Source organism: Trichechus manatus, unplaced genomic scaffold, assembly GCF_000243295.1.
Source record: "Trichechus manatus latirostris isolate Lorelei unplaced genomic scaffold, TriManLat1.0 scaffold00044, whole genome shotgun sequence".
Classification (NCBI taxonomy): domain Eukaryota; kingdom Metazoa; phylum Chordata; class Mammalia; order Sirenia; family Trichechidae; genus Trichechus; species Trichechus manatus.
In genome coordinates this window covers 14983290-15007123 of record NW_004443980.1, presented here as the reverse complement: position 1 = coordinate 15007123, position 23834 = coordinate 14983290, and the positions used below count along the sequence as shown (strand labels likewise).

Sequence of the window (23834 nt, the reverse complement as noted above, 5' to 3'; positions counted from 1 at the left end):
CCGCTCACACAGGCTTTTAAGACCCCAGACACTACTCACCAAGGTAGAATGTAGAGCATTGTCTTTGTAAGCTGTGTTATGCCAATTGAGCTAGATGTTCCCCGAGACCATGGTCCCCACAGCCCTCCGCCCAGCCATTCAGTCCCTCAGGGAGTTTGGATGTGTCTCTAGGGTTTAGTATGGAGAATTTTTAACAATAAAAACCGATTTCATAAAAATGGAGAAGGAAGGTCACTTTCACTCACCATTAAAAAACAAAGGAATTTCACAGATTTTTCAAGAAATATAACTCTCTACCATCTGTATGATAAAATAAGATGCAAAAAAAAAAAAAAAGCAGTAAAATAGGAGGGGGAAAAAAACCATTTTACAACGGTCCCTACATCTCTCAGTGTTTTACAAAAACAAATCCTTTGATACGAAATTTCTCCAGCAAAAAAGTATGCCATATAAACAGAACTCTTGAATTTCCTTGCAAGTTTTTTAAGCTACTGATTGTACTTTACACCCCCCAAAAAAACCAAACCCATTGCTGTCAAGTCAATTCCAACTCATAGCAACCCAAACAGGATAGAGCAGAACTGCCCTATATGGTTTCCAAGGCTGTAATCTTTACAGAAGCAGACTGCCATATCTTTCTCCCGTGGAGTGGTTGGTAGGTTCAAAGCGCCAATCTTTCAGTTAGCAGCTGCGCACTTAACCACTGCGCCACCGGGGCTCCTGATTATACTTTAGAGTCCCTTTATTTAACAGACTCAGGAAAAGTTGACAAAACTAACTTCAAACCTCCTATTTAATGAGCATGTTCTTGTTGGGTGCCTTGGGGTTGATTTTGACTCACTGTGACCCCATGTGACAGAGTATACTGCCCCATAGGGTTTTTCTAGACTATAATCGCCAGGTCTTTATCCAGAGGAGCGAGGAGCTGGGTGGGTTTGAAATGCCAGCTTTTCAGTTAGCCTCCCAAGCAGTTAACCCTGGGCTCCTTATTTAATAAGCATAACCACATTTAAATGGTAATTTCAAATTAATGACGTTTCACTGTATTCTGAAGGTTTTAGTTCTAAATCATATAGTCCACAGGGTGGCAGTCTCATAGTCTTAACTTTGTCCTTGGATTCAATCAGAATTCCAGTGTTCAAAAAGCCACACACACATACAGATGTGCACTAATAGTTTACTGTCTGACCAACCCTAAGAGCAAAAATTGCCTGTCACCCCTCCTCCCCCCCCAAAAAAAATCTGTGCTACTAACTTCCTGGTTTCTGTTAACAGTATTTACTTTCTGACTTCTCTTCTTTGTCCTCCTACATCCCTCAAATCAGGGAAATTATTCTTTCAATGAATTTCTTATAGTGGATCCCTCCTTTCTATTTCCACTGCCTGCACCCTAATTCGGGAGAGACTAGAGGCAAGGAGACCTGTTAGGTTATTACTGTATAAGTCCCCCAACCTTGGTCAAGGCCCAACCTATGAAGCTTGGGAATGGGAACAGCAATGGGAAGGTGGGGTTGGAGACCACATAAATAATCCTTCTGTCCTAGTGGACATCCTGCACTACCACCAAATTAATTTTGTTGAAATACTCATTATACTACCAGAAATTCCTTCTCCTGGCTAAATAATCTCCTTAGTCCAAAATTCAAGAACCTTCACAACCAAGACCCAAAGTGTCTTCCAAAATCTCCTGTCTAAATTCTCTGCAAGAGTCAAAAAACAAAAACATTGCCATCAAGTCGATTCTGACGCATAGTGACCCTATGGGACAGGGTAGAACTTTCCAAGGAGCAGCTGATGGACTCGAACTTCCAACCTTTTGGTTAGCAGCTGAATGTTTAACCACTACACCACCAGGGGGTTTAAAATAAATTTCTCTTTGAAAAGAGTTTGCGACTTCTGGTTTTCATTCATTCATTCAAACATTTTCTGAATGCTCACTGGGTACCAAGCATTGCTTCAAGTGTCAGTGATACAGAGGTGAACAAGTCAAAGTCCCCTGCTACAAACTGACACTCCAGACAGGACAGAAGTAGAAAGAGAGCTGGGAGGGGAAAAAGGATAAATCCTCAGGCACCTCCAGCTCTCTAAGGGTAAGAGCTCAGCCTCCTCCCAACAAAGGACCATCGAAAGCACACTAGGAGTTGAGGGGATGCTGAAAAGACATCAGAAGAGAAGATCAGGCAGAGCACTGACACTGTCCACTACAGACCCTTAATCTATTTTTGCAGACTTTTATTCCCATTACTATCCTACTTATACCCTCAGCTCAGCCAAAATGTGCTAACAACTGTTAATGTGCCTCTGTTCCTGCTTGTTTCCTCTTAACACCCCCCATCTCTACCAGCAAAAGCTTAACTAGCCTTCAAAGCCTATCTCAAATGCTGTCTCCTAGATAAGGCCTATCTCATTCTCCTCACTCATATCTGTATCAAATCCTCATGATCCTAGGTTTAGTCTCCTCTGAGCAATTATCACACTACCAGATAATATAAATATCGTATACCTGTCTAACCTCTTTCTTAGCACTTCCTGCATGCCTGGAACTATCTAGAAGCTTGACTTTCAGTGTTAAATTATTCCATTATTGTTTCTTAAATATGTAATTCCGAACAATAAATGTAAGATTTAGAGACACAAAATATTATATATGCTTTCTACTGTCGGAACTTTTAAGAGTTTTGTTGAGATATAATTTACGTACCATAATGTTCACCGTTTGAAGTCTGCGATTCAATGGTTTAGTATACTTACAGAGTTGTGCAACTATCACCATAATCTAACTTTAGGACATTTTAATCACCTCAGAAAGAAACCTACATTAGCAGTCCTCATCTCTGCACAACCCCGGACAACCACTTTCTTTCGCTGTAGATTTGCGTATTCTAGATATTTCATATAAATGGAATCATACAAAATATGGTCTTTTGTGTATGGCTTCTTTCACTTAGCATCATGTTTTTGAGACTCATTCATACTGTGGTATCAGTACTTCATTCCGTTTTATTGCCGAATAATATTCCATTGCATGACTATGCCACATTTTACTTATCCATTCATCAGTTGATGGATATCTGGGTTGCTTCTATTTTCTGCATATGTATAATGCTGTTATAAACTGTCACATAAAAGTTTTTGCATGAGCATATATTTTCATTTCTTTTTGGAATATACCTAGGAGTAGAACTGCTGGGTCATATGATAACTCTATTTTAACATCCTGAAAAACTTCCAAATTGTTTTCTAAAGCGACTACACCATTTTACACTTTTCAGTGGTGTACGAGGATTCCAATTTCCCCACTACTTTTTGAATCTTATAAAACAAAAATGTTCTCACTGTACAATATCCTTACCCTCATGGAACTTATATTCGAGTGGAAGAGAACAAGCAATAAACAGAAACACACAGGTTATTTTAGATAACAGTAAGTGCTATGAAGAAAATAAAATGTGGTAAAGAGATAGAAAGTTAACTAGGAGAAAAGAGGAGGCTCCAGCAGGAGTGGTCAGAGAAGACCTTCCTGAGAAGGTAATGTTGAGCCAAGATGTGAAGGGCTGGAGGGAGAAAATTCCAAGAAGAAGAAACGGCAAGTAATAAAACCCGGAGAAAAGAACAAGCAGCATGTTCAAGGAACAAAAAGGAAGCCAGTGTGGCTCAAGTATAATGAAGAGACGGAAAAGGTAGAAAATAAACCTGGAGAAGTAAGCAAAAGTCAGATAATATTGGAGACCATGGTAAGGACTGAATTTTAACCTAAACTGCCAATCATTTTTAAATCCCATTTGTTTCTTTAAATACAGACATTCATTTCTGCAAATATTGATTGAACTTTCAGGTATCTTCTGATTGTACCTAACAGCAAATATAAAGAGACTATGTGCATCAATCCACACCATTCAGTTAGCATCACTTTACTTTGTGGCCCAAGAGAAAACACCTAAATAACTGACAATGGTGTTTTAGGTAACAAGGCACAAGCATATGAATGAATCCTCATAGATGTATCATCAGAGGTTAACGAATTTAAGGTATATACCCTACTAACAGTAATTAACTCCAGTTTAGAATATTAAGTTATTTTCAATAAAGCAAACCAATAATAGCTGTAGGTCATTCCCATAACTTAAAACTAGATTCATTCTTTTAAATTGAACTCTAATCAATTCTTTTTCTCCATTTGATTAATTAAAAATTAATATTCAATTGCCCAATACAAAACCTAGGGGCATAAAATATTCAACATTTCTGTACTGCTTGAATCTTTTAAAACAAGAATGATTTCACATACTACTGTTATATTTGGGTTTTTCAAAGAGACAAAAAACGTTTTTAAAACTCAAGTGACATAAAATGTCACACTCCCTTACAAGAACCTATCACTATACAATCGAATCAAATTCCTGTCTATCCTCCCAGGTCAAGCTTCCACAGTAATCCCTCCAGTGAACCCATTATCCTGCTAAACCAGACTACTTGCCAGCCTCATATCTGTCCCCCCACATTATGATTCACATTCCCTACCAGGAGAAATCCAAACAGTTCTTCAAGGTCCAGTGCAAACACTCTCTCCTCCATGTTGCTTCCAGTCCTCTCCCTGAGTAGAATTGATTCCTCACCTCTGTGCTCCCACTTCTATGATTCAAATAGTGCCTTACCACATTCCAACCAGTATACAACTATCCATGAGTCTGCATCTTGATGCTGTAGCCCAGCACTCTCCTTGCCTCACCTCCAAGCATTTAGTATGGCTATTTAGTACGGTACAACATGATACCAAGTCTTAACAAAATACAGAGTCAAGAGTTAAACCCACTCTGGAGACAATTAAGGTAAAGGTTGCCTTTCCTTCTTCCTAAAGTTTGGCCTAATTCTATAGTAATTGGTTCCCTAACAATGACATATAATGCCACTTCTTATTTAAATAAAACTTTTCCACCAAAAAAGCCAAATGAAACTGTGTTGCTGTTGAGTCAATTTCGACTCATAGCGACCCTATAGGACAGAGCAGAACTGCCCCATAGGGCTTCCAAGGAGCGGTGGATGGATTTCAACTGCTGATGTTTTGGTTAGCAGCCTGAGCTCTTAACCACTGGCCCACCAGGGCTCCAACTTTTCCACATTCATTACCTATTCAGGAATTGCTCAACAATTCTTGCATCTCAATCTGAAGTTTGTGAGTGATATGTGTTATAAAGAATTTATGACTCTGGACAACACACAATATAGGGGAAGTCAGCACAATTGGACCCAAGAGAAAGCTAAGACGTTTCCTGAATACATCCAAACACTCTGAGGGACAGAGTAGCTGGGCCTGGGGCCTGGGGACCATAGTTTTGGGGGACACCTAGGTTAACTGGCACAACAAAGTTTATTAAGAAAATGTTCTGCAGCCCACTTGGGTGAGTGGCATCTGGGGTCTTAAAAAGCTTGTGTGCGCCAATCTAAGATGCATCAATTGGTCCCAACTTACTTGGAGCAAAGGAGAATGAAGAACACCAAAGACACAATGAAAACATTAGCCCAAGAAACTAAAGATCCACATAAAGCAGAGACTCCATCAGCCTGAGTCCAGAAGAACTAGATAGTGCCCGGCTACCACCAACAACTGCCCTGACAGGGAACACAACAGAGAGTCCTGGACGGAATGGGAGAAAAGTTTGGAGCAGAACTCAAATTTATGTAAAAAGACCAGACTTAATGGTCTGACAGTGACTAGAGGAACCCCCCGAAACTATGACCCCCAAACACTGCTAACCCAGAACTAAAATTATCCCCAAAGCCCACTCTTCAGACAAAGATTAGAATGGACTATAAAACAAAAAATAATACTCATGAGAAGTGTGCTTCTTACTTCAGTCTGATACACATGACCAAATGGGTAGCTCCTGTCTGGAGGCAAGATGAGAAGGCAGGAAGGGACAGGAACTGGCTGAACGGACACAAGAAACCTGGGGTGGAAAGGGGGAGCGTGCTGTCACACTGTGGGGACTGCAACTAATGTCACATAACAATATGTGTAAAAACATTTGTACGAGAAATTAACTTAAGCTGTAAGCCTTGACCTAAAGCACAATTAAAAAAAAAGAAAATGTTCTACACTCTACTTTGGTGAATAGTGTCTAGGGTCTTAAAAGCTTGCGAGCTGCCATCTAAGATACTCCACTGGTCTCACCCCTTCAGAAGCAAGGGAAAATGAAGAAAACCAAAGACATGAGGGAAACATTAGACGAAAGGACTAATGGACCACAACTACCACAGCCCCCACCAGACTTAGTCCAGCACAACTAGATGGTGCCTGGCTACCACCACTGACTGCTCTGACAAGGATCACAATAGAGGGCCCCAAACAGAGGTGGAAAAAAATATAGAACAAAACTCTAACTCACAAAAAAAAAAAAAAATCAGACTTACTGGTCTGACAAAGATTGGAGACGCCCTAAGAGTATGGCCCCCGGGCATCCTTTTCGCTAAGTAATGAAGTCAATTCCTGAGGTTCACCTTCAGCCAAAGATTAGACAGGCTCATAAAATGAGACTAAATGGGCACACCAGCCCAGGGGCAAGGACGACAAGGCAGGAGGGGGCAGGAAAACCGGTAATGGGGAACCCAAGGTTGAGAACGGGAGAGTGCTGACATGGGGTTGGCAACCAATGTCACAAAACAATATATGTATTAATTGTTTAATGAGAAACTTGTTTGCTCTGTAAACCTTCATCTACAATAAAAAAAAAATTTTTTTTTAAATATATGGCTCTAAATCTAGAGCACAGAGAAGATGAAGAACCTCCAGGAGATCAGAGTTCATCACAGTCGCCAAAATATGATTCCACTCAGCACCCTATCCACTACTTCCTAACATGAAAAACTTGAACACTGGTAACTTTCAAAAAGCAACTTATAGTGCCTAATTTATAGTAAGTCCTCAAATATTTGAACTAATGAAGATAACTGAAAATATTACATAGTCATGTGCCACATAACATCCATTCAGGCAATGTCCAACCGCATATATATCCCATAAGGTGGTAACAGAGTTCAGAAATCCCGATTGGAGAACAGGAGGTAGCAGATTTAGGCATGCCGCACTCCACAACCGATGATCCTCAAAAACAAAAAAAATTCTCCAAGCTGTTAAAGGATGGACTCCACTGAAAGCTACAAGGCTAGCGAAAATTCGAGAGGGACCTATATCAGATATGGAGAAACTGCTGATTGATTGAGGACCAACGTTGATGATCACGGCTAAGGCACGACCAGATGCTTAAAGAAAAAGCAGGGCTAGGCTAGGATATTAAGTTTAGTGCTAGCTCTGGGTAGTTCAAGCTCTTCAAACCATGTTTTTGGCTGTATAATATGAAAGCGAGCGGTGAATCTGCGAGCGCTGATGCAAGGCAGCAGAATTTGTTGAAACTTTAGATAATCTAATTGTACAGGGAAGTTATTTGCCGCAGCAAATTTTTAATATGGACGAAACCTCCTTATTCTGGAACCGAATGCCTGAAAAGACCTTCAACCACAATATGGTGTTTGCATAATGTCCAAATCACATGATGTCCTATTTCACAGAACACATCATGGATGTTAAGCGACACAGAACACTAGTTAATTCTTAAACACAGATCACCTTAAAAGATTATTTCAAAACTTACTGTGCAGTTAAAACTATACAGAACAGTTTGCGATCGCACATAAACAAGACTTGAGCTCTCAGTAATGGCACTAACCAGAAACCCATCCACAAGAATCACTTTTTCCTTATTCATTTGTCCCCAGAAGCCCAATAGACTAAACGTTATATAGCCGACCCTATTTTCTAATTTCAGCTTGCATTTAAGATAACGCTTTTGTTTCATTTACAGCTCACATGCTGCTGACACAGCTGTCCCTTCTTTGTAATAAACACAGGGCTTCTATACTTAAAAATACAGTGAAACTTTGTTGTAACATCCCCTCCCCAGTCTCCTGCCAATTTTCTCTCTTCTAAGCCCCACCCATCACCCCAGGATTTTTTATCTTATGCACTCAAAACATTAAACCCTTTGGAAAGTCAATTTTCTTCTTTAAAGACATCTCATCACCGTATTTTTCTTTAAAAAGTAAAGAAGATTCCCTTCCCCCAAGGGCCTTGCCAAGCAGAACGCACTCAGGTCAGTGGCTCTTGAGTCTGGGGTACTTTTTCCGAGCTGCCTCGAGAGCCCCCGAATGTCAAGCTGGGATGACCTCACAGACCGGCCCCGGGACTGGGAAAGGCTCAGTGGCCGCCGCCGGCCGGGGTGGACACGCGGCCAGGCCGGGCGGCGCTGTCGATTGGGCGGGGACTGGCGGATGCGCCGACGGGAAAGCGCGCCCGAGGGCGCCGACGCTCGCCGCCCCACCACGCCGCCCGCGAGGTGATCCCGGGCGGGCCCTCGCGCGCGCCCCCCGGGAAGCTGCCAAAGGGAGCACAGCGTGCCGAGCGGTTGATTGTTCTCATAAACACCCGGCAGAGAGATAACGAAGAATACTAGCGGAGGCGTGGGCCCTGCGGTCGCCGGGGACAGGGGGCAAACACGCCCCGCGTTATTTGGGACAAGTTGGGAGGGGGCGGCCGGAGGGTGTGGGTCCGACGGGGGGTGCTGGGAAGCGATAACTCAAGGCCAGAGTTAATCGTCACCTCCAGAACGTCTGGAAAACTACGGCTCGGGGCCGGAGGGTGGAGGGGACAGTCCCAGGGAAAGTAAAACTCTTTCTCGGCCGATCAACCCATGAGCCCAAGGCCAGAGGGAGAGGGACCCCGAGCGCACTCGCTCCTCTAGCCCGGTCAGCGCAAACCTGACGACTCCAAACCGGTAGCCCAGCTCACGGCGCCACTAACAACTTCACTAACGTTCGTTTTCCAAATACTTATTTGAACTCCAACATGAGGACACGGGGAGAAGAAAAGAACCAGGGCCCTTGAAAATAAAATCAATTTCCTCAAATCAATTTTTAAAAACGTCACAACTTTCCCATACCGGGAGTCGAACCCGGGCCGCCTGGGTGAAAACCAGGAATCCTAACCGCTAGACCATATGGGAAGCGCTGGTGAAAATGTCGCCGTGACCCACCTGACAAGCGCAAGCGCCGCTGCTGCCGTAGCTACAACCCTCGCTGCCGCTACTCCCGCCACCGCCTGTACGCCACTCGAGCCGCGGCCACCGTTGCCCACGCGCTGCCGAGCGAGGCAACGAGCCCCGCCCGAGCGCGCGGGCGTCGCGGGGGAGGGACGAGGCGCTCCGCCACCAAAGGAAAGTTCTGAAGCTAAGCCAAGCAACTCGTGGCCCCAGAACCAGCTGTTTCACCTTTCTTTTTTAACTTCGCCAACAGCCCCCAGCCCACAGGTCCGGGTTGCTCCGCTGGTCAAAGTGCGTGCGGATTTGTTGGCAAAGTTGAGGGCGGCGACGTCTCTGGGAACAGCTGTTTGCGTTCGGGGCGGAGGCGGCGCGCGAGCTCCTTGGCCAAGAGCCAGCGAGCCTAGGAGGAGGATGGGGGATCCTAATACCAGGAGAAAAGTTGAGGAGGCGTGAAGTTGAGACCTCAGGTTCCTGCCCTTCAGCTCACGTCCCGTCGCGCTTTCGCCCCTTCTCAATGACCTCAACCCCTTTATACCCACCCCGCCTCTCTGGATCCTGGAGTACCGCCCCTGTAGGGGGAGGGGAAGAGGAGGAGATTTCAAACGCGGATTGAGTCGTCTGGGCACCCGTAGTTGGGAACTGTGGAACGCTGGTCTCCAGAAAAGAGGGAGGTGTCTGGGATCGGAGGCTCGAGTAGGCCTCGCGGCCGGCTGGTCTCTTACTCGCCCCGCGTGGTGGGCACAAATCGGAGCCAGACCCCGGGGCGACGCGCGGAGTCATGTGAGTTGAGTTTCAGGCTCTGAACAACCGAGGTGTTGTTTCTCAAGGCGGGGCTTTCTCCGCCGAGTCTGCCCCCGCTTTTCGGCCGGGGGCGTGACGGACGTTCTCTTAACTCGCTCAGGACCAGCACCAGACTTGGAGGGTCGGTTCTTTGGGCGGGGTAGAAATGCTACCCCACGGAGCGCCCAGAGGGCGTGGAGCTCGGGCTTTTGGGTGGGAGCCTGGCAGCTGGCGGCCACTTGAGGTGGCGGGTTGGATGGCACTTTGCGGTGCGGTCGAGCGCTTCCCTCCTCCTGCGCAGTCGGGTTGCAGGCGCCTTTTCAGGTTCGGAAGGCTGGAAACCTGGAGTTTGGTGAAACTTCCTAGACTTGGGCTGTCGCCTCCGCTGTCGCCCTCCCCCGCCCACGAGAAGCGGTCTGCCCTTCTAGTGTAGTGACTTTTTTTCTTTTTTTGGTCAGCCGACTGAGAGGTTCCTTAGCTTTTCCAATTACCTCTTCCCTTGCGGTTTCGGAACAAATTGTGTTAACTGATAGTCTGGGAGGAACCACTGTCTCCCACCAGAGTAATCTTTAGTGCTTTGTTCTTTCGGTAGAAATAACTTGATCTAAGGCAAACTTCGTGAGCTTCTTCAGATTTCCATTACAGCAACCTTTCCAAAACCTAGAAAGGAACGGAGAGGATAAATATTCGCCTCTAAGATGTCCCTTATTTCTTCGCATTGATGGCAATAACCTGAGAAATTTTTAAATTGTGTTTTATTTGGTGGAGTTTTTTAAATAAAACCAGAGCAGTTTTTTTTTTTCAAACTGGACACAGAATTTCAATTGACTGTTTCCGTCAGACAAATAATAAAACAGGATGGTATGTATAATACGATTCACTAGCAAAGATTTGTTTTTCAAACTCTAAACGGATATAAAGCTTGCAAAACTTAACCTTTTTTCATTACAAATAAATTTAGACTTGTTTTTCCCTTTTTCAGGGCAGACTACTGGAAGTCACAACCAAAGAAATTCTGTGATTACTGCAAGTGCTGGATAGCGGACAATAGACCTGTATGATAATTCCACTATTAGAAATTCTTATATGTTCGTGTGAAGTATTCCTTTTTGATCTAAACTCAGAGTTTACAAACCACTCTCATATACATTGTTCTTAATTTTTCAAAACATCAAAGATTTCTGCTGTCTTATTTGCTGTCTGAAAGCTATGACCTTTTTTTTTTTATCAGCCTAAATTTGATCATATATTAAACCAGATTGTTTCTCTGGCTTGTCAGTCACATTTAGAAAATGGTCACTGAGTGGATAATCTCATCTGTGTTTATGAAGCAGCTATATTATAATTGTTTCTAATACTGCCAGATACAAAGGAAAATAAAGCGGAAAACCCTATAATACAAGAATAAGAGACACTATTATTATAGTTTTTCTTGTATGTTTTCTGCTGTATGTATTTGATTCAGAGCTTTACATCTATAACCCACTGCTGTGAAGTCAATTCCAACTCAGAGTGGTCCTATAGGACAGAGTAGAACTGGTGGTGTAGTGGTTAAGAGTTCAGCTGCTAACCAGAAGGTCAGAAGTTCAAACGCACGAGCCGCTCCTTGGAAACCCATGAGGCAGTTCTACTCCGTCCTAATTAGGGTCACTATGAGTTGGAACCCACTCAGTGGCACACAACAACAACATAGGGTTTTTCCAAAGCTGTAAATCTTTACGGAAGCAGACTGCCACATCTTTCTCTCACAGTGGCTGGTGAGTTCAAACTGCCAACATTTTGGTTAGCAGATGAGCACTTTAACCACTGCACCACTAGGGCTCTTTTTTCATCTAAAGATGCATAAATTAGAACATCACTATTGTGTCATGGAATATAACAATAGAGTTCTGTTAAGCACATTTTTATTGTATTTCTTAGTCTAGATTAGCTTTTAAAACAAAGGAAAAGCAGCACCATTGCTTCCTCCCTCCACTCATGGAGTCATAGTACATAACACTTAGTATATAAACCCTAGGGTGTCTGTGAAATATATATTTATATCCTTCTTGGGAAAGTTGGATGCACAAAAAAATAGTAGCTGGATTTTTTACATGCCTTATTTCTATAGTAAATATTTATCGACTGTTGTCTGCAAGGTGCTTGGGTTTATTATTATTGTTTTGTTTGGCTTTTTTGAATGGTTGCTAAAGCTCTTGTCTGTCTGCTTTCACTTAGCCCATCTGTACAAATAAATGCCACAAACTTTAGAAACCCACATAAATCACTGAATGTCTGTCTTCTTAGAAGTACCCAGGCAGTTCGGTGAATTTCATAAGTTACCTAGAGTAAGTAATCCCCTCCAGGCTAGTCTTCCCTCATCTCCTTGGGGTTGCTAATGCACATTTATTTAACCTTTAATTAGAAATAAAATTATTTTTGAAAGGTCTTTTAATATTCTTTGTATGGTGTAATCAGCTCTACGAAAGTGACTTTACACACTTTTCTTTGAAAGTGTTCACAGTGGCACCTTAGCCCATCTAATGTTTCACATAATGATGTAAGTGACAGAACTTATTGTGCAGAGTTTACAAGGAACTTCATACAGCATATAACCAGACACTTGTAAGTTAGGGACCATTTCTGATTATTTTAAATAGGTAACATTCAGTCACACCACCCCTGTCCCCATCATCCAGTTAACCATAACTCCACAGATTACCACTTTTTTCATTTTCTTGTCTGTCCTTCCATTGTTTTTATATGCATATAAGTATAGATTCTTATTCCAACATACAAGAAAGCTAGCATACTCTACAGTGTTCTGCACCATACTTTTTTTGATTGAATGGTGTATCCCAGAGCTCTCCACATAATGTAAAGGGAGCTTCTTTGTTCTCTATGGTGGCAGCCTGTTCACCATTCCTTTGTTTGGTTTGTTGTACTGTAGTAGTTTGCATATTGCTGTGACGCTGGAAGCTATGCCACCAATATTTCAAATACCAGGAGGGTCACTCATGGTGGACAGGTTTCAGCAGAGCTTACAGACTAGACAGACTAGGAAGAAGGATCTGGCAGTCTACTTCTGAAAACACTGGCCAGTGAAAACCTTATGAATAGCAGCGGAATATTGTCTGATACAGTGCTGGAAGATGAGCCCCTTAGGTTGGAGGGTGGCGCAGGACTGGGCAGTGTTTTGTTCTATTGTACATGAGCCCTGTGAGTCAGAATTGACTTGACAGCGCCTAACAACAACATAGCTTGTGGGAATGTACCATATTTCATTAAACGAGACCCCCTATGAATGGACAATTGGATTGTTTTCACTTTTTGCTATTCAAACAAAACTTCAGTGAATAAGCTTATACATAATATCATCTTGTACACGTGTAGGTATATCTGTAGGGTAAACTCCTAGAAATGGAATTGCCGAGTCAAAAGAGTAAATGCGTTTGTAATAGAGATAGAGCCGAGTTGTCCTCCGTAGGAGTTGTACTGTTTTGCACTATTATCACAATATATGAAAGTGTTTATTTGCAGTTTAGGGGTAATTTTTAAATGCCTATGTGTTTTTTCTCAATTTTGAGGAATAAAGCTTTAAGGATCATTGTTCTCAATGTGTCTTACCTAATGTAACAAAATTCTCTTAATGGTTTTGACATTTGATATTGAGAGAGATTTCTTGAAGCTAAGTTTTTTTTTTCCCCACTCCTCTTTTGGCTTCATGTCTTATTTGAGTCCTCTTTACAATCATATTTACTGGGTTAGTCGTCAAGGGTACTTTGTATTTTTCTCCATTAAAACCAAAGGAAACCTTCGTCAGAGAGTAATAATGAGTAATGGGGTTCAGTTCCCTTGCATCATTTGATAAAAAGAGCCAATTTGCAGTAAAATTATTTTGTTTTTGTCTTTTCTGCCAATGTTTCAGTTTTAATTCTCATGTATACTCAGTTACTTTACTGTGAACATTATAATGTTTATGTCATTTTCCTTTGTGTTTTCTCTTTTTTCAAGAGTATTGAATTTCATGAAAGAGGAAAGACTCATATAGAAAATGTGGCAAAAAGAATCAGTGAGGTAATTTAGATTAATTCTTTGCAGTTTTTCTAAGTAGATGTCAGTCCTTTATCTCATTTTCACTTTTGTATGTGTCTTACAAAGATTAAACAGAAAAGCCTGGACAAAGCAAAAGAAGAAGAAAAGGCATCAAAGGAGTTTGCTGCAATGGAGGCAGCTGCCCTGAAAGCATACCAAGAGGATTTGAAAAGGCTTGGCTTAGAGTCAGGTAAAAAAGCAGCCAACGTGTTTTAAAAGTAACATCAGAGGTCATGTTAAGCAAGCTTTTATTGTTTCCGTAAAGAGGTTACACACTCAGGGTCTACTTTCAGTGCTTTTACTATGCATCATAGCCAAATTTAGACTGTGGGACTTTTAAAGTCATGCACTTTTAACACTTCATCTTTTAACTCCTTCTCCATTCACAGCAAACATATTACCTTGTGGTTACCTAATCCTAGCTCTGTCCTAAATCAGTGATTTATTTCAGAGACACTGAGTTGTTTTTTAGGTATAATAATTATTTGGCTAAAAGAAGCTATTCATTAAAAAATAGGTCTTACATTATAATTACAGTTTGCTTTAGCTGTATGGTGAAAGCTGTGAATCATGTTTTGTATATGGTTAAATTATAGTGAATTAGCTCTTTGTGGACAAATTAAGTGACTTACCTACTAGAAGATAGATAATTTGAGGATTCCAGGATAACTCAGTTCCAGATAAGAGGCATTATTTAGCTAGAATGGGTTTGTCTTGTCATTGCATTTAGTTTGGCTTTGCGTTGGAGGTCTTCTATGAGTATTTTTTCCATGACACATCCACTGTCCTTAAACCACCCATATAGTAGATCTCAGTTATTAATCTTGCATAATGGTTTGGTTAGTCAACATGGAATAATATCTTTACTTGCTAATAAAAACAGCTTTCATTCAAGCGTTTAAGCAGAATGCCATATAAGTTAATTGGTATTGCCTTCTTCAGATAAGAACATTGGTAGCTTAAAAACGGGCAGTGGATATAACAAATGAAGAGATTGAAAAGGTAATTTAAAAACTTTCAACAAAAAAAAGCCCTGGCCTGGATGGTTTCAATAGAGAATTCTACCAAACTTTCAGAGAAGAGTTAACACCACTACTTCTAATGGTATTTCAGAGTATAGGAAAGGATGGAATATTCCCAAACTCATTCTATGAAGCCAGCATAACCCTGGTAACCAAAACCAGGTAAAGACACCACAAAAAAAGAAAATTACAGACCAATATCCCTCATGAACATTGACAGAAAAATCCTCAACAGAATTCTAGCCAATAGAATTCAGCAACATATCAAAAAATAATTCACCATGATCAAGTGGGATTTATACCAGGTATGCAGGGATGGTTCAGTATTAGAGAAACAATAAATATAATCCATCACATTAACAAAACAAAAGACAAGAACCACGTGATCTCACTAATCGATGCATAAAAGGCATTTGACAAAGTCCAACACCCATTCATGATAAAAACTCTCAAAAAATAGGAATGGAAGGGAAATTCCTCAGCATAATTAAGGGCATTTACACAAAGCCAACAGCCAGCATCATCCTAAATGGTGATAGTTTGAAAGCATTCCCCTTGAGAATGGGAACCAGACAAGGATGCCCTTTATCACAACTCTTACCCAACATGGTGCTAGAGGTCCTAGCTAGAACAGTTAGGCTAGAAAAAGAAACAAAGAGCATACAGATTGGTAGGGAAGAAGTAGAAGTATCTCTGTTTGCAGATGATATGATCTTATACACAGAAAACCCCAAAGAATCCAAAAGAAAACTACTGGAACTAATAGAAGATTTCAGCAAAATATCAGGATACGGGATAAACTTACAAAAATCGGTTGGATTCCTTTTCCCCAACAAAGAGAACTTCGAAGAGGAAATCACCAAATCAATATCATTTACAATAGCCCACAAGAAGATAAAATACTTAGGCATGACTCTTAACCAGAGATGTAAAAGACCTGTACGATGAAAACTTCAAGACACTGCTGCAAGAAACCAAAACAGGCCTGCGTAAGTGGAAAAGCATACCTTGCTCATGGATAGGAAGACAACGTTGTGAAAATATCGGTTCTACCCAAAGCGATCTACAGATACAATGCAATCCCAATCCAAATTCCAATGGCATTTTTTAATGAGATGGAGAAGCAAATCACCAGCTTCATTTGGAAAGGGAAGAGGCCCCGAAGAAATAAAGCATTACTCAAGAAGAACAAAGTAGGAGGCCTCACACTACCTGATTTTAGAACCTATTATACCGCCACGGCAGTCAAAACAGCCTGGTACTGGTACAACAACAGATACATAGACCAATGGAAAAGAATTGAGAATCCAGACATAAATTCATCCACCTGTGAGCAGCTGATATTTGACGAAGACCCGAAGTCCGTTGATTGGGGAAAAGACAGTCTCTTTAACAAATGGTGCTAATATAACTGGATATCCATCTGCAGAAAACTGAAACAAGACCCATACCTCACACTAAGCACAAAAACTAACTCAAAATGGATTGAAGACCTAAATATAAAATGGAAAATGATAAAGATCATGGAAGAAAAAATAGGGACAATGCTGGGAGCCTTAATACATGGCATAAACACAGTACGAACCATAAGTAACAGTGCACAAGCACCAGAAGAGAGACCAGATAAATGGGAGCTCCTAAAATCAAACACTTACGCTCCTCAAAAGACTTCACCAAAAGAGTCAAAAGACAACCTACAGACTGGGAAAAAATTTTGGGCTACAACAGATCCGATCCACGTCTAATCTAAAATCTACAAGATACTGCAAAACCTCAACAACAAAAAGACAAACAACTCAATTAAAAAATGGGCAAAGGATATGAACAGGCACTTCGCCAAAGAAGACATTCAGGCGGCTAACAGACACATGAGGAAATGCTCACTATCATTAGCCATTAGAGAAATGCAAATCAAAACTGCAATGAGATACCATCTCACCCCAACAAGGCTAGCATTAATCCAAAAAACAGAATAAATGCTGGAGAGGTTGTGGAGAGACTGGAACACTTATACACTGTTGGTGGGAATGTAAAATGGTAGAACCACTTTGGAAATCGATTTGGCACTTCCTTAAAAAGTTAGAAGTAGAAGTACCATATGATCCAGCAATCCCGCTTCTTGGAATATATCCTAGAGAAATAAGAGCCATCACATGAATAGATGCAGGCACACCCGTGTTCATTGCAGCACTGTTCACGATAGCAAAAAGATGGAAACAACCTAGGTGCCTATCAATGGACGAATGGATAAACAGATTATGGTATAGTCACACAAAGGAATACTACATGACAATAAGAACAACAATGAATCCGTGAAACATCTTGTAATATGGAGGAATCTGGAAGGCATTACGCTGAGTGAATTTAGTCAGTCACAAAAGGACAAATATTGTATAAGACTGCTATTATAAGAACTAAACAAAAGGTTACGAGGGTGGGGAGGGAAGGAGAGGGTTATTCACTAGATAGTAGACAAGAATTATCTTAGGTGAAGGGAAGGACAGCACACACTACCGGGGAAGTCAGCACAACTGGACTAAGCCAAAGCTAAGAAGTTTCCTGAGTACAACCAAACACTTCGAGGGACAGAATTGCAGGGGCAGGGGTCTGAGGACCATGCTTTCAGGGGATATCTAGGTCAATCGGCATATTAATAAAATGTTCTGCATCCTACTTTGGTGAGTGGTATCTGGGGTCTTAAAAGCTTACAAGCAGCCATCTAAGATGCATCAATTGGTCCCAACCACCTGGAGTAAAGGAGAATGAAGAACACCAAAGACACAAGCAAAGTATTAGCCCAAGAGACAGAAAGGGCCAGATAAACCAGAGACTTCATCAGCCTGAGACCAGAAGGACTACGTAGTACCCAGCTACCACCAATGACCGCCCTGACGGAACACAACAGAGAGTCCCTGATGGAGCAGGAGAAAGATGGGGTGCAGAACTCAAATTCTAGTGAAAAGCCCAGACTTAATAGTCTGAATGAGACAGGAGGAACCCCTCGGAAAGCATGGCCCCCGGACTGTCTGTCAGCCCAGAACTAAAACAATTTCCAAGGCCAACTCTTCAGACAAAGATTGTACTGGAGTGTGGGACATAAAGTGATACTCGTGAAGAGTGTGCCTCTTAGCTCAAGTAGATATATGAGACTAAACAGGCAACTCCTGTCCGGAGGTGAGATGAGAAGGCAGAGAAGGTCAGGAGCTTCTTGAATGCACATGGGAAATCAGGTGGAAAGGAGGAGTGTGCTGTCACAGTATGGGGAGAGCACTTAGGGTCACATAAGTATATAAATTTTTGTATGAGAGACTAACTTGAGATGTAAACTTTCACTTAAAGTACAACAATAAAAATTAAAAGAAATTTTAAAAAACGGGGGCAGGGTTATTGATTGGTTCTATGAGATTAAAGCCATATGTCAATTTTCAGGGGAAAATGGGTATAGGTGTTCAGGAAAATTCAAGAGAAGTAAAATTGAAAATTCATCTCTTAACCACTAGGCGGATTGGGAGACTAATATGTTGTCCTTTGTACAATCAAATCTCATACGTTTGTTTTCATTAACAGGATATATAATTCTTTTAAAAGTACAGCAGTGCAATACAAAGGAAAATGTTTAAAAACTCACCAACTGCTGTCAAGATTTTTTTCAGACATGTCTAGAATTTTTAAACAAAATTATACATCTGTTCTATGATCTGTTTGGAGGTTTTCTTTTCCCCTTTAATGATATATCAAGTATATTTAAAAAAAAATAATTAAGAATATACATCACTTGTAGTGGCTACAGAGTGGATAAGACACAGGCTTTGGAGTCAGCAGAATTGCCTCTTCCTAGCTTTGTGACCCTGTGTCTTTGCTAAAATTAAGTTAGATAATGGTGTAAAACACTTACAGTGACTACCTATAACAAATGTTTAATAAAGGATAGCTATTATTATTGTATCTATGTACCAAAACTTATTTAACTGATCTCTTACTGATTAATATTAGTTTGCTTAGAGTTTTTCCACTGTTAACAAAAAGGCTGCAGTGAGCATCCTGATGCATGCTTTTTTTCACATTTATTTATCTTTGTAGGTTCAACTTCTAGACGTGGGATTGTAGAATCAAAGTGTAAACACACTTTATATATTGATACCTAATACCAAGCTGTCTGCAGAAATGGGCTGATTTACACTTTTACTAGATACAAAGTAAATTTATCAAATGGTGTTGGAATAACTGGCCATTCATTTGGAAAAAAATAAAGCCATAAAAACTACCCATTTTTTCACACCCAGGTAAATACCTGATGGATCAGACTGACTAACACTGGACACTGGATTGGGTCATTCTTTTCAGTACTTGCTGATCTGATGCAAATACATACACACACACTGTATTCCTTTGATTATTAGTGAAAGTAACCGTTAATTCTCTAAATTCCTTTTTTGCCCATTTTTGTTACAATGTTAAGGGTTCTTTGTTAGGAACATTAACCCTCTGTCATACTCGTTGTAAATATTTTTTTTCCTAGTAAGTCTTTTGTCTTTCTTGTGTTTGTGGCTTTGTTTAAAGGGGTCAGCTACTAACCAAAAGGTCAGCGGTTCGAACACACCAGCCGCTCCACGGGAGAAAGATGTGGCAGTCTGCAGGCAGTCAGGTTTTTTTGGTAGTCAAATTTAACATTATTTTGTGTTCTTTTTGTAAATATCTTTCATCTGATATTTATATTAATGTAAAAAAGGGAAGGTGGGGAGGTAAGGGAATGGCTTTTCTTTTTTCCAACTAATTAACCACATATTCCAATACCACTTATTAAGTGATCTGTCTTGTTCCCAGTAGTAAGAAACGCCAGGAATCTGCTGTTGGGTCTCTTTTTGAGCTATTTTGTTTCAAGGATATGTTTGTGTATTCCTGCATCAGTTCTACATTGCTTTATGTAGCATAGCTTTAGAATAAGTTTTAATACTTGATAAGACTAGGTTTTCCCTTGTCACTTTATTTTTTACAATTTTCTTGGACATTCTTGCAAGTTTATTTTTTCAGACAAACACTATTAATATTCATGTCAAGTTCCCAAAATAATTTTGTCAGGTCTTTGGTTAGAATAGTATTATTAATGTTTTGTGCCGGGGGAAAAAAGTTACTATGGCTACTTTAGTACCCTTCCCTCATCTTTCCTCTAGACATTTCAGAACCAAGTATATCACCAGTAGCCAGTACCATCCCACCCACCTCTGCCTCAAATCAGCAGAAAGAAAAGAAGAAAAAGAAAAAAGATCCTTCAAAGGGCAGATGGGTTGAAGGCATAACCTCTGAGGGTTATCATTACTATTATGATCTTATCACAGGAGGTAAGTCATTTGGGCATAGAACTAATGGAGAACAGTAACTGACAGCTTATTGTGTGCTAGAGTTTTTATTTAATGTTTGAACATTTTAAACAGTAAAAGACTATAACTACATTTTCACATCAAAGATGAGAATTATGTGCCCTTTAAGAAGAGTTTTTAAAAGGTGGCGTTTTCATAGTTAGTCAGTGTCATACTTTTACAAAGCCTTATTAATGAGTTCCTTCCAAGTAAGGTACAGCTTTATGTTTTCTCAATAAAACATTCTATGAGTATAAACTATGGGCTTACATGGAAATAAAGCATTTCAGATCCATCTTTACACATTTTAGGGTTCTTGAAATAAAATACTATGTGGAGGGATTTTCTGTCCAAAAGCCTTTTGGGAGCCAGACACTGATTTTTTTGTGCGTGTAGTTATCTTCCTTGTAGAATACATCTCTCCCGTTAATGTTTTGGATATCAGTTCTAACAAAGACACAGTAGGATTTTTCAGTAAGAATATCAAAAACATCTTTTTGTTTTCCTTCAAAACTAAATGAATTTGGGGTTTTTACTCCATAGTAATTCTGAGATAAATAATGCATTTATTCTATATTTATGTAGCATCTTGTTTTCCAGAAACATAAAATTTTATGACAGAAATAATAAACTAAATCTGGTACAAGAAAAAATTTTACAGTGCCATAATAGAGGTATAATTACGATTACATAGGAACTTAAAAGAATGAGAAATTAATTGTGATTTGGTGAATCTGAGAAGTTATCACAGAAACTACCTGATACATAAACTAAGATGAGGACACCAAGAATTATGTCATTTTACTCACTTTTTATATTCCTAGTACATAACACAGTGTCTGGCACAATGCAGACACTCCATCGGTATTTTGATTGACTAAGATTGCAGTAGATTAATAGGGTATAACATTTTAGGCAGTGGAAACAATGTGAACCAAAAAAAAGGTTTGAAAGTTCATGTTTGGGAAGTAGAGAGTCATCTGGTGGAGGTGAAGCATAAGGTTCTTAGAAGATGTCATGGCAGAAGAAAGGCTGGAAAGGTAGATTGGGGCCATATCATGGCAGGCTAGGAGGATGATGGTGCTGTTTACTGAGATATGAAATACAGGAACAAGTAATAAGTTTAAGGGGACAATAATGAATTCAGTTTTTGATATGTTGAGTTTGAAGTACCTATAGAACATACACGTGGCAGTTTTCAGTAGCTAATTGATTAGAGCCTGGAGAAAGATAAATTGAGTTGGAGGTGTAGATCAGCAAAAAATGACATGTTAACCTTTTGGTAGATGGCGTAGCTGAGATCACAGGGAGAGAACAGAGCAAGAAGTAAAGGGGGAACACTATGTAAAAGAAAGGTATGGGTAGAAGAAAAACCAGCAAAAAAGATTAGAATGGTCAGGAAGGTAGAAAATGACATCAGAATTAATCATGAAGAAAACCTTGGGCTACAAATATTATTGTAATTATTATGATCTTTAGAATCACAGTCGATTTTGGACTAAATAGAAATAGTAGTAATCTCCCAGAGTTTGCTTACACTGACCCTTAAATAAAGTGCTTGTTATAGTTCAGCAGTGAAGATATCATGAATAATTGTATGCTAGAGATTATAAATCATTCTCAAGTTTGTTTAGAGACTGTTAATGATTTTTTTCTGCCTTTTAGTGCCTGTATCTTGCTTCCTTTGTTCACCATCTTAATTTTATGTAGTATTACTCTTGGTGATATTTGTTTAATTCCTACATACTTCATCCCGTTCCTCTTCTGAGTCATTATTGATTCCATCTCTCACTCTCCCCTGCTCTAGAATGTTAAAAAATTATCCCCTTCCTTCAAAATCCATCAATCTTGAATTCCATGAAGTCTTTTAAGAGAAGCCCTACCTGGCTCTAATAATTCCCGTGGAAGTTATAATAACTTCTAATACTCTAATCCTTCATTCTGTCCTTTCTTCTTGATTATGTATCACTCGCATATATTTTTCTGCACAATGCTACTGGTTGTGTTTCTTTTTATTTTTCAATTATGTTTTAAACTATATACCCATAGTGCTTTGTAAACATTGAATATGTTGTAAATTTTTAACAAATTTAATTTTTTGGAAAGTGGTTTTAGATTTTAAGCAAAAAGATTTTATAAATGCAATGTATTTTACTTTAAGCATCTCAATGGGAGAAACCTGAAGGATTTCAAGGAAACTTAAAAAAGGTAACTGAAGCACATTAATAGTGTCTACGCTTTGTTTTTAAAAATGATTGGGATTTTGTAGAGTTTAATGAAGCAGATTTATTTGTAAATAAGGGAACTCCCCCTTCCCCATTTTGTTCCTTTCTTTCTGTAATACTTCTGTTGGCAGGCTAAGTGGAAGTGAAACAGTGGCATTTACGCAAAAACTCCATGCAGGGCAAATATTACTGGTTGGTTTACAAATCATTGCCATCCGTGTATCCCTGTCCATCTGCAAAGAATTGTTTGTGGTTTCAGAGATGATACATTCTCTCCCTCAAAGTTGGCTCATGATTAACACAAACCAAGCTTTCTGGCCATGATCAGTACTACCACCCTTAATCCCCAGGTATCAAGGGGAAAGGAGAGGGTGGCTGACTCTGCCTTAGTTATTAAATATGTAAATACAGTCATCCCCCTTTATTTGCGGTTTCTCTTTCTGTGGCTTCAGTTATTCATGGTCAGCCTTAGTCCGAAAATGTTAAATGAGTAAAGTGACGAAATCTCGCACTGTCCTGGGCAGAACCACATTCATATAACTTTTGTTACACGAAATTGTTACAGTTGTTCTATTTTATTATTATTTGTTATTGTTAATCTCTTATTGTGCCTAATTTATAAATTAAACTTTATCCTAGGTATATATGCATAGGACATAGAGTAATATATATAGCATTTGGTACTGACCGCGGTTTCAGGCATCCCTGGTGGCGGGGGGGTCTTGGAACGTATCCCCTGTGTATTAAGGCGAGACTACTGTACCATCTTTATCTTCAGTTTATGCTGTTTTATTTGTCCTTTTAGACAGTGAAGCCTGTTTGGGTAGAAGGTGTAAGTGAAGATGGTTATATGTATTATTATAATACAGAAACAGGAGGTAAGTATTACCTTTGATTACATTAAAAACCAAAACCGAACTCATTGCCATCAAGTTGATTCCGACTCATAGCAACCCTACTGGACAGGGTAGAACTGCCCCATAGGATTTCCAAGGCTGTAAATCTTTTCGGAAGTAGACAGCTGCATCTTTTCTCCAGCAAAGTGGCTGGTAGGTTCAAACCGCCAACCTTTCAGTTAGCAGCCAAGCGCTTAACCACTGTGTCACCAGGGCTCTTCTTTGATTATATTAGCTATCTAAAATTGTACGTGAAACTGCTTGTTAGCCTGCTGATGAGTGAATTGTTTTAATGTATTTGTTTAAGAAGCATCAGAACTTGGTAATTTTAATATAGTGATAAACCTATTTCTATAGCAAGCGTGTATTTTTGCAAATTAAAAACATT

General features: G+C 40.1%; 2 protein-coding genes and 1 non-coding gene across 4 annotated transcripts in view; 1 reads left to right on the top strand and 2 right to left on the bottom strand.

Moving 5' to 3' along the window:
- Positions 1-9193, bottom strand: part of ELF1 (E74 like ETS transcription factor 1) — a 151751-nt gene extending 142558 nt beyond the window's left edge. Inside the window, exon 1 of one of the 2 annotated variants that reach the window (XM_023731643.1) lies at positions 9087-9193. The gene's annotated coding sequence lies outside the window, so the exon portion shown is untranslated. The remainder of the gene's footprint in view (positions 1-9086) is intronic. The other variant, XM_023731646.1, reaches the window with a different exon arrangement.
- TRNAE-UUC (transfer RNA glutamic acid (anticodon UUC)) lies at positions 8985-9056 on the bottom strand. Its single transcript has one exon. It is a non-coding gene; the product is annotated as a tRNA-Glu (tRNA).
- Positions 9194-9802: 609 nt separating the features above from the next.
- WBP4 (WW domain binding protein 4) overlaps positions 9803-23834 on the top strand; it is a 30649-nt gene continuing 16617 nt past the window's right edge. Inside the window, exons 1-7 of the mRNA XM_023731652.1 lie at positions 9803-9872; positions 10855-10927; positions 13866-13928; positions 14013-14136; positions 20140-20307; positions 22487-22533; positions 23356-23428. Of these exons, the coding sequence (XP_023587420.1) occupies positions 9871-9872; positions 10855-10927; positions 13866-13928; positions 14013-14136; positions 20140-20307; positions 22487-22533; positions 23356-23428 (550 nt within the window). The 5' untranslated portion in view covers positions 9803-9870. The remainder of the gene's footprint in view (positions 9873-10854; positions 10928-13865; positions 13929-14012; positions 14137-20139; positions 20308-22486; positions 22534-23355; positions 23429-23834) is intronic.